The sequence below is a fragment of the Sinocyclocheilus grahami genome, unplaced genomic scaffold (assembly GCF_001515645.1).
Source record: "Sinocyclocheilus grahami isolate Dianchi unplaced genomic scaffold, SAMN03320097.WGS_v1.1 scaffold123.1, whole genome shotgun sequence".
NCBI classification, from domain to species: domain Eukaryota; kingdom Metazoa; phylum Chordata; class Actinopteri; order Cypriniformes; family Cyprinidae; genus Sinocyclocheilus; species Sinocyclocheilus grahami.
In genome coordinates, this window is record NW_015505302.1 from 429394 (window position 1) to 441221 (window position 11828).

At 38.0% G+C, this 11828-nt stretch overlaps 1 protein-coding gene across 1 annotated transcript in view; it reads left to right on the top strand.

The window, feature by feature from the left end:
- LOC107590011 (extracellular tyrosine-protein kinase PKDCC-like) overlaps positions 1 to 11809 on the top strand; it is a 32270-nt gene extending 20461 nt beyond the window's left edge. Inside the window, exons 3-7 of the mRNA XM_016278609.1 lie at positions 1512 to 1786; positions 1866 to 1945; positions 3472 to 3519; positions 8289 to 8462; positions 11082 to 11809. Coding sequence (XP_016134095.1) covers positions 1512 to 1786; positions 1866 to 1945; positions 3472 to 3519; positions 8289 to 8462; positions 11082 to 11176 — 672 coding nt within the window. The 3' untranslated portion in view covers positions 11177 to 11809. The remainder of the gene's footprint in view (positions 1 to 1511; positions 1787 to 1865; positions 1946 to 3471; positions 3520 to 8288; positions 8463 to 11081) is intronic.
- The last annotated feature ends 19 nt before the right edge of the window (positions 11810 to 11828 follow it).

The following is an 11828-nucleotide window of genomic DNA, read 5'->3' on the forward strand; positions in this document are numbered from 1 at the left end:
TATATATATATTTCATTATATATCATTATTATGATTATTATTTATGGTTTAATATTTAGTTGTCATTTCTTTTCTTTTTTTCTTCTTTTTTTACATTTAGGTTGCATTTGCCATCATCTAACGGTCACTTAAAGATAATCTTTAAAAACATTAATAATTCAATAACAGTGTTAAATGTAATCTTTAGCAAATCTCAAAATGAATATGTATTTTTCATACTGTATTTTATAAAGTTGTGATGCCTAAATCCACTTTATATGAAATATGACTGCTTTTAGATTTTAATGTTTATTTTTGTTGATTGAATTAGACATCATAAAATATAACTTTTTAATTGGCCTTTGGTTATTGTGCATAACAAAAAATAAAAATAGGCTTATCGGTGTTTGCAATAATTTTTGTATTTGTGCACCGCACATAACATTTCAAATAAAAAATAAGATATCGTGGCCATGAATTAAGAATTTGTTCCCACGACTTAAAGGTGCAATAGATGATTGTCTTCAGAAACATTTTGTGTTATGCTGGTTGAAAGTCTCTTCACATCCCGATAGCAGTCATTAAGTTAAGTGGTCTAAATGTATTTATCTGTATTTATATATTCTGTGGAAGGTGTAGAACCAAGAAATGTTCATCCAATCAAAACGCTCAATCCGAGCGTTTTAATTGGCTTTCCTACCTGCCTGTCAATGTATGTATGAGCATACCTCTGCACACCCGGTTCGCACAGACAGGATACGTCATCAGCGCGTTTACGCACACTGTGCAGACAGAGCGAGAATGGCAGACAAAACATCAACAACCCGATTTTCCTTCCTGGTATTGTAGTACTTTTAAAGTTTTCTCACCGGTGAATGACACATGATGTAGCCAGCGGGTCCCAATTCCTGTCCTTGCACCCCCAGTTCTGCATATTTTGCATGTCTCGCTTTGTTAACACACCTGATTCAGATAACCAGCTCGTTAGAAGTGAGCTACGTGCATGAACTGTGTTCCGATCTATATGATCCCTACACAGTGTTCATTGCTCCCTATTCTCTGAGCAGGGGAAATCCTTTGAAGTTTACTTTACTTCAGAACATTCATTCACAGATTTGTGCTGCACAGCGTCTTCACACACATCACACTCTCACACACACACGTCTTCACATCCAGTGCGAGGACTGGAATTGGGAACCGCTGATGTAGCCTATTGTAGTAATGTTGTCTCTGGTATTCTGGTCTTTGAGCATATATGCGTTCAGGGGCGTGGTTTTGGACGGTGATTGCAGGGAGGGTGGGACGTTCGCTTTCAGTGCTATCAGGCTAAAGTTAGCATTTTCCAAGATCTCCTACTGCACCTTTAACTCGTTCCGTATTTTTATTGAAAGAGTGGCCGAATTGTACTAATTTGTTCCCTCCTTTTAATGTTTGGGTTAGGGTTATTTTTATGAATATATAACCTGTAATATATTCCATAATTCAAGATAATATATTGCTTTCCATATTGACATTATTGCATGCATCTGCAGATCTGTCTGAGTCTGATGAGGCTGCTGTATTATTTGGCCCATTCCCCGCTTGGGTCTGTCACCCTGCTGGACTTCAGGCCACGGCAGTTCGTTTTGGTGGGGGGAGTGTTGAAAGTGACCGACCTGGATGACGCCAGTGTTGAGGAGACTCCCTGCTCCCCATCTTCTCCTTCAGACTGTCTCATGGAGTTCCCTGCCCGCAACTTCACCCTCCCCTGCCACAAGGGTCGTTGTGAGGGTGTCAACGAAAAGAGAAACCTCTACAATGCTTACAGGTGCGTGTTCATGACCTGAGATCTGAGCCAACTTGTGCTTTGTTTGTGAGATATTGAAATTTTTCCCCCAATTTTTCAGATTTTTCTTCACCTACTTGTTACCTCACAGTGCCCCCTCAGCACTGAGACCCCTTCTGGACAAAATCGTCAACTCTACAGGTGAATGTGATTCCACTGCTTAAAATCTGCTTATCTCTCTGGAAAAAGTGGGTCATATCAGCTTAAGCTGGTTTTAGTAGCTGGTCTAAGGTGGTCTATCAGCCCAAACTAGGTCCATCAGATGTTGGTATAGCTGATCAGCCATCTAGGCCAGCTTGGACCAACTAATGACCATAAATGACTAGCTTGGAGTTAGAAACCATGCAAACCCACATACAGTACCACCTGAAGCTGGTTTTAGCTTCCGGGCTTGATAGTGCGAGCCTTTAATTAGCATTTATACTAAAAATAGATTTGTGTGAACTGTAAAATTAATTAAAGAGCATGTGTGCGAATAAAAAAAGTCTCTACAGGTCTTTAAAAAAAAAAAAAAATCCAGTTTTAAAATGTAAAATTTAACATCATAAAAAGTCTTAAATATCTGAAATGATATAACAAACATCTTAAACACTGCACATTTGTGCCAAACAATTTCTTATGATTTACTGTGAATTAAGTATGTCCAATTTTCACTGCATTTCAGGCTTGTTTATACTTAATCCTGCATTATTAATTAAGGTGTTTTTTTTCTACACAATATATCTGCCATTTAATTCCATGCAAACTGTAATAAAATAGACTAAGCACATCATTTAACACTTATTAATCTATCTATATATCGAGGGGTGAGAACCAGAAGGGCGTAAGCATTTTTGGTGAAATGGAGATAAATACAGTATATACTGTATATCAAATGAAAGCTCCTAATGAGCTCTCTCTACTGGCAAAAGTACTGTCATCCATGAGTGTACACATTTTTATTATAAACAATTGAAATCAGTAAACAAAGTCAGATCAAACTATGGTAAAATGTTTGTTTTGGCTCTCCTGTAAAGCTGGTGAAATCACACTTACGCCTTTCTGGTTCTCACCCCTCGATATACTGTATATATTGAATAATAAATATTTAAAAACCTAGTGTACATTTTGCACTTAGTGTACTTTGTTTGCATGGAAATGTCTCCTTGTATTACTTTAATATGTGTTATTAAGGAATAACACATATTAATAGATGCATTTTCATTTTTCATTTCATCCCTAAAGTTTTTTATGCATGCCTACATTTTTCAACTTAGGAGCACATGTGCTGCTTGGGAAAAAAAGTAAGCGTCAAGCAATGCTTTTTTTTGTGGAGGAGAAGTTTGCTCAAACATCCTCTACAAACATTCCTCCTCTTCACATCCCAACATTTCTCTTTCAGTCCCTGCCAGATGCCTTTTGTCTCTGCCCTTAATTCCTTTCCTTATCCGCTCTATCGTCATGTCCATCAATATAATGGCATGTCAGATAGTGTTTGAAATCTGTTTTTCTGGGACACAACAGTCCGTGAAGCCACGGGTAGCATGGGTGGGCCGGCCTCGATCCTATCTTTATCTCCCAGTGTCACGAGACATCCATTTCAGCATCACTATGCAGGCATGTTTTCTTAATGACAAAATGTAAACCGTTAATAGTTGAGTTGTTTATGCTGTATGAATGTGTTTCAGGAGAGCTGATATGGGGCACTGACGAGACTCTGGTTCACCTTGAAAAAGGTATCATAGTTTCTTAAAAAAAAATCAACACAACTGTTTTCAAAATTGATTATAATAAGAAATGTTTCTTGTGACACTAAAGACTGGAGTAAAAATTGGAAAAAAAAATAGAATCGAAAAATAGAAAACAATTATTTAAAATTGTAATAATATTTCACATTATTACTGTTTTTACTGAATTTGATCAAATAAATACAGCCTTGGTGAGCATAAGACTTCTTTCAAATGTGTTCACATCTTTAATCTTGCCATGATTAAATTGTATTTAATATATATTTTGCCAATATATCAGCTTTCTGCTCTCTAGATATTGGTTTCAGCATCAGCCATTAAACCACTCATATTGGTCAACCACTAATATTTAATACTTCATGTCATTTTCTCACACTGCATGTAAACAGGCCTTTATACTCTCTAGTCTAGTCCAGTGTGCAGTATATTGACTGGACACTTCTCTGCAGTGCTTGGTGTTGTAGGTGTTCATGTAAAGCAGGGTCCTCTGGCGGATACAGCTTCCCTGCAGAATTCACTCCTGCCCAACACACATTAAAAACGCACACTGTAAAAAAAATTCTGTCAAATTTACGGTAAAAAAACGGCAGCTGTGGTTGCCGGAATTTTACCGTAAAAAATACGGTAGCAATGTTTTAGGTTTTACGGTTTTAACTGAAATTTACAGTTAAATACCGTAATTTCATTAACTGATATAATGTTAATATGCCAACCTATTGAAGTACTGAAATCTGTTTTGTACCTTTGTAATACACTGATAAGCACCTAATGCAGGTGGTGATGAGAAAGTCACGTGATGAACCAAAGCCCATCACAAGCAGCTTTTAGATAATAACATATATAGAAGGTGCACAGTGTCATTCACACAAACACTAAACACCATCATGGTAACACACATTAAACTGAACCACACAACCCTAATATTCAAAACTAAGAAAAAACATAGTTATTTCAACAAAAAAACATCAAATGTGAAATGTAACGCAGGGAATTCTGGGGATGTCAATTTACGGTTATACGGTCTTTTTCACTTCAAAAAACGGTATACTACTGTAAAATTAATGTCCAATACATGTAATGTTCAATACAGTTTTTCACCGTATATAGTAGGGGAATTTACTGTTAACCATTTAACAGGTTTTTAGTGTAGCATTTTTGCAGTCTTTTACCGTTAAATTCATGGTCATTTTTTACAGTGCAGCATGCCTCTGGCCCACTAAATCACCTTCTCTCTCATTTCTCCTGCATCTTACAGGAACATTCAAAACAAGCAAGAGCTCCATAAAGCATTAATTAGTGCAATAAAGAGTCTAATAGTTGCTCTTATTTACTGGCTTCTAGCTCCACTTAGTTGCCACGTGCGGCTCTTGCTCTCCTCGATCCCACCGTGCTCACTCATCAGAAAGACTTCATCGAGGGCAGCTTGCCCAGTGACCTTCATTCAGAGCCGAAGAGAAATAGTGAATCACGTCAGTAAAGCCCATCCAGCCATATCCCTGAAGAGCGAGAGAGGGAAAATGAGACAGAGATTCCGACATTTATAGCCTAGTAGTCGAGACGTTTGTAATACACCGTTAATTCGGGTATTTTAAAGGCTGTGCTCCTTTTATCAGGCCCATTGTCACAGTGCTGTGAATGAGACCTTAGGTTTACGCTACAACCTTCTCGAAGAGCATAAAACCAAGAAAAACTCTACAAACCATTTGAGACGCTTTCCAGAACCATCTACAAACCTCACAGCAATGCAGCGGTGCCATATTGACAGCTCTCCAATTGATATATCCTGTCCACAAAGTGGACTACCCTGGGATCGTTTTTCACGAAAGCGTACGAATACATGACCACATTGTCAGCGTTTTTGCCAGAGGCATACAGTCCATGACAATGTATCCATCACCATTCCACTGTACTGCACACTGTAAAAGAGCCGCATATGGATTGTGAAAACGCATACTGGCTGTATTTCAGCGTGGTTGACTGGCATTTGGCATGTAATCAAAGCCGTCCTTCAACGGTCTTTAACGATCATATTAACGGTGCATTAGCATGAAAAAGAGAAACGTCACACAAAGTATTGTCAGCAACTCAGTTTGAAGATAGATGAGTGTGCAATGCAGGTTTGCTTGCTGGGTCTTGACACGATGTGCTAGCAAAGGGCTGCTTTAAGATACTTTAAAGACAAGTAAAAATCTATTAAACACAATGATACAGACCATGCTGACCACTCAAATGATATTTGTGAAAGTCAAGTCACTTTTATTTCTGTAGTATTTATACACTGCAGACTGTCAAAGCAGTTTCACAGTAAGAATCAATTATGGAAAATCAATTATGGAAACAATTCGATGTTTCTACTAAAAGACAATAGTGTCTATGGCTAGTGACTTTTTACCAAAGTCTGCCTTTCAGCAAATCAGTTAAGCGCCAATGGCATATCCTGTTATGAATAATTGTTTTCCACACACACACACACACTTTTCATATCGTTGCTACTCGCCCGTTTTCACCAAATCGAGCTGCTCGCAGCTGTTGAATTAATATGGGCTGCAATATATATTATTTCGCTCATCTGAGAGAGAACAGCTGCCCCTATTCTGTAATGTAATGTCGTACGTTCAGTATTACAAACACAATGTTGTGTTAATGTGAATCACGTCTTGTAATGTTGACTTGATACAACATGACCGAGATGAGAAGCAGACAGCTGCGCTTTTTATGATAAAAAAACACACACATTAAAGGTCTGGCCATCATAGCTCTGTGAGGAGAATGTTGGCAGCGTTACAGTGGTCTGTTCCTCACACATCTCTTCTCATTAGTTACTCTTGACGTGCACTGACCTTATGACTCTACCATCCACATTAGTTTAATATCATACTGTTTTATAACCAGACGTGACATTATAATGGACAATCGATTAGGATGTGAAATCTCACTTGTTAACAAATTCTGCTATATAGTATAGCATATATCGAATATGTTCCTATTGGTTATGATTGTGACACATGCCATTTTATGTTTAGTTTGGACAGACACATTACTGGAACTATGGAGGTATTTAAAAAAAAAAAAAATGTCCTAAAAAAATCTCATTGACGTTACTGTAATGCAATAATGATAATAATAATATACTATGATGGTTATCTAGTATTTTTCATTTTAATAGCAGTATTTAATGTTGTTTTAATAACAATATTTAATGTTAATATTATGTGATATTAATCTGTTCTTCAGATTGCGTATCCTCTTGAGAGTCACAGAGAAGCTGGAGCTTATGTAATATTATATTTATATAATTATTAATTGAATTATAATAATTGTATTATTATTATAATTCAATTATTATAATAATTGTATTAATAATATTACACTATTAATAGTATTATGATAATATATTTTAACATTATATTATTTAAATTAATGAATTTATGTATCGCGGTTGTATTTGTTTTACTGTCTTTGCTGTGTTTTATTGCATTTATTCTGATTTAAATAAAACAAAAATCGCTGGATTACAGTAAAAAAAAAAATATTGTATTACAGTAAAGATAATCTAATGGGAAGCACAGAATTACAAAAAAAGTTAACTGTCCGGATGCATAACGGTAATGAAAACAATATTTTACTGCATTACAGTAATGAGAATTGGGTGAAAATGTGCTTAATTGTCAGAAAGTGCTTTTTTTTAATGTTATCTGAGTTTCAACACAGGATTTGTTTCTATAGGTCAGTGATGTACTGCATTGTTGAAGAGCTGACAACACAGTGATAAGTGACAGAATGAGAGAGAAGGGGCAGATGAATGTGTGGGTCGGACAGATAGAAGGGACACTGTTAGTTTAGTTTTCTTTTGGTCATTGTATTACAGTAAAGATAATCTAATGGGAAGCACAGAATTACAAAAAAAGTTAACTGTCCGGATGCATAACGGTAATGAAAACAATATTTTACTGCATTACAGTAATGAGAATTGGGTGAAAATGTGCTTAATTGTCAGAAAGTGCTTTTTTTAAATGTTATCTGAGTTTCAACACAGGATTTGTTTCTATAGGTCAGTGATGTACTGCATTGTTGAAGAGCTGACAACACAGTGATAAGTGACAGAATGAGAGAGAAGGGGCAGATGAATGTGTGGGTCGGACAGATAGAAGGGACACTGTTAGTTTAGTTTTCTTTTGGTCGTCACTCGTCACTCCTTTATTTGCCTTTCTCTCTTTTTATCTGCTTCCCTCTTTCTCTTGGCCTCCCTCTAACTGTGGCTGCCATGACGGAGGCATTTATTGTGGTCGGGGTCACGTTGAGTGGTGTTTATAGTGTGTGTGTGTGTGTGTGTGTGTGTGTGTGTGTGTGTGTGAGTGAGTGAGTGAGTAACTGAGTAAGCAAAAGATAAAGGCAGAATCAGAAGACACATGTCAAACTGACTAACAACAGCCTGAAGACTCCCCTCGTCAAAGAACAAGACAGCCCCCTGTGTTAACACAATGAAGGAGCTTGTTTCACTGTGTGTAAACCTCCTGCACACACACACACTATGATTTCTTGGACTGTTGTTAGGCATTTGATTTATTGAGCAGTGTATGTCAGTGCTGGCAGTTTGGCCAGAAAGCACTGAACATGAAAGATTTACTTAAAAGTGACATTAAGAACAGTAGCAATAAAATAAAAAATAAAATAAAATACATCTATAGTAATTTCTTCAGTCTTTATTAGAATAACATCTTTTCCTGGATCTCATTCCTCTTTCTCTCTTTTGACAGAATATAAACATGTGTCAGAGGCCTCGATAGCAGCAGAAAACTACCGCTGCTGGCCGTCTTATCAGCACGACGCATGCCTGCTGTCAGTCTTCAGCGTCGATGAAGCTATTGACGTGTGTGAGAGCCATGCCCAATGCCGGGCCTTCGTCATTACCAATCAGAGCACATGGACAGGTAATGTTGCACAGTGTTACTCTGTTTCATTGTGTGTAGGACAGCTCAGTACGTTATACTTGACTAACTAGACATGATGAAATGTAAGTCAAGTAATTTTTCTGATTTCAGTGACCTTTACATTTGTTCACTTAGCAGTTAGAAATAAGGAGTGCAGCAAAGCTATTCATCCTAAAGAGTCAATAATTCAATAGTGAATAGAAATACAGTTTCATAAGTTTAAAACCTTGGCTGCATCTGAAATCACATAATTTCTGAGTATGTACTTATTTTGGATAAGTAATTACTTTCTTACTCTTTAAAATGTATGTTGTATAACCTGACCCTATTTACTATGTTAGCACCATAGACTGTAAAAAAAGATGGACGATGCGTCTCCACTACCTTCCACTATAGAAAAGTGAAGCCGAAATATCCCAGATATGGCCGCTGTCATCTTGTACCAATGACGTCATTTGGAACCGGAGTCTACACAGAAGTGATTCATTTGGAGCCAGAGTTTGCGCAGAAGTGATTCATTTGGAGCCTGAGTTTGCGCAGAAGTGATTCATTTGGAGCCTGAGTTTGCGCAGAAGTGATTCATTTGGAGCCTGAGTTTGCGCAGAAGTGATTAATTCGGCGCCTGAGTTTGCGCAGAAATGATTAATTTGGAACCTGAGTTTGCGCAGAAGTGATTCATTTGGAGCCTGAGTTTGCGCAGAAGTGATTCATTTGGAGCCTGAGTTTGCGCAGAAGTGATTCATTTGGAACCTGAGTTTGCGCAGAAGTGATTCATTTGGAGCCTGAGTTTGCGCAGAAGTGATTCATTTGGAGCCTGAGTTTGCGCTGAAGTGATTAATTTGGTGCCTGAGTTTGTGCAGAAGTGATTCATTTGGAGCCTGAGTTTGCGCAGAAGTGATTCATTTGGAGCCTGAGTTTGTGCAGTAGCAGTTTAGTTTGGCTCACGTCCCATTCATTTACATGGAGAGGGTAGGGTTTATGAACTATACTGCAGTCAGCCACCAGATGGCGATCAAAATGTTTTGGCTTCACTTTTCAGGATGTGTGAGGCACACTTCGTTAGCGCACACTACTAGTCTTCTGGAGAACAGTTAATCAGTGGTGTGTTTCCCAAATGCATTGTTACCCAATTATGGTGGCAAGTTCTGTTGAACTCTGTTAACAATGGAACTTGTGACCATAGTTTCTTTTGGGAAATTAACTCCTGCACAGTTATAACGGACGGATTAATCCAGAGACAAAAACTCTGAACTACTCAGTAATACATCAAAGTAAAGTTGGTCACATATTTTGGTTTACGTTGACTTTATCGTTTAATAAGCTACCATGTGTGGACTTGCTAACATCAAACTACAAAATGCAATTGTGAATCGAGTTATCGCTATTTATATGTTGCACAGAACTGCTGTGTATGTAGACTCAGTGTATGTATGTTTCAAACCGGTCACTTGTGAGAATCCATTTCAGTTAGGATGCCTTAGTGACAGCTGTCTACAGTATGTTTGACAATAGACAGCAAGGCAGCTCTCTAGATTTTGGAACAGAGCCACTGTAGTGTGTTGTAGTGTTAATGTAAATGTGTGCATGGATTTGTGTGAATGTATGTCCTTTGGTAAATGAGAAATGTCGTCCTGATGAGTGCTCTAACTGCCGTGACTGTCCACTCCTCACACCCCGTTCTCATTCCTCCCTCTTCTCTCATCACCACACACAACAACTGGACGTAGACTAGCGGTTCTCATTGGTTATTCACAAACCCCAGTATGGATCAGAGATCTGTTCTTACCATCCAGTGGAAAATTGTATGCCTTCGAGGTTGCTTTTTTGTAGCTTGGGATATTTCTAAGATGTTTCTACTAAAACTTCTTAGAAGGAGACAAATGGGACAATGGTTGACATATAGAAGAAGTGTAGAGCTATAAGATTGATGTGCATATTTCTCAGAACATTTCTCTTGAAAGAACTACATGAGTTCATATTGAAATCACTGGCTTTTGATTAAAGACTTTGTCCTGGAATCTGAAGAGTGATCATATCTGAGTATGATACATTTTCGAGAGCTTGTAAAACTCTAGAGGAGACACATGAGATTATTGGGTATTTTTGTCAGGAGGAGGTTCTCCATTCCATAAAGTTATTATTGTCTAGGAAAAATATGTTCTAATATTGAAGAGATTTTGCTTTGCAATCCCTTTTTGTTGTTGATCTCATAACCTACAGTATTTCGGCTCAAATGTATCCATCGCTTGGTAGAAATTTGCCATATTAGATAGTAATAAGGTGCAAAATTTCAATGAAATTTCAAATTCACAGTTATTTTCAAACCAAGTAGCCTTCTGTTGGTCAGTGCAGCAAATCTGCATGATCAACTTGAACCTGTTGCGAAATCTGCATCCTGCCAATTTTTCAGCATCATTTAAAATCCCCAAATTCTTATTGAAAGGACTTTGCCTGTGAAAATTCACCGAACATCAGTAAATGTGACTGTACCACAGCACTCTCTTTCGCGTTTCTATTTCTCCCATTTCCTGTTTCTCACATCCTGTTCATTCTGTCTTTCGTCTGCTGTTTTGTAGCAGGAAATGGCCATTCTTTCTCACAGCCTGTTTCACTCTGCAGGTCATCAGCTTGCGCTCTTCAAAACCGGTGCAGCCAGCATGACCACGGCTCCAGGTAAACTCTCGTACATACGACTGGGGGCAGCTGAGAGTTGAGATGAGAAAGCGCCATACAGTGTGGTCAGTCATCATCAGTATCTTCTGATCATCTCCCTCTGAAGACACTCATGTGCTGTAGTTCCTGAGGACATGTTGCTCAGGATTTTGGGAGGACGGTCAAAAGAGAAAGCACCTTTCAGGAAGTTCGAGACTCGCTCAGGCGGAGGTCAGCTGTCAACTATGTGCAATACTGCCTCTCTGAACCTGGGATTGGACGGTGAATATGTTTGTGTACCTGGCAGAGATGCAGAGAAGCTGTTTGTGCTTGTCACGGCAACATGTGTGTGTGTGTGTGTGTTTAATGAGTCTCTGCCCACACAGAATCCTCTTTTATTTGCTCTGATATTCAGCACTTTTTTCTCCATGTGAAACAGGGTCTATTTGTTGAGCTTTTAAAAGCATTTGCTTTGATTTTTGAAATCTTTTCAAATAAGTGCTCATGAAAAAAAAGTTCTTCTGACAATTGATTCTAAATGTTCACTTAGACCAGTCTAAACAAGTAATTTATTGGTTTAAAGAATGAAAACACCTTTTTTAAATTATGAAATAATTTTTAAAGACTGAAGTTTCAGATCAGCAAACAGATCAGCAGCAAATCTGAAAATGTATATTACAAATCAGACCCCCCCCCCCCCCCCCCGTGCCTTTT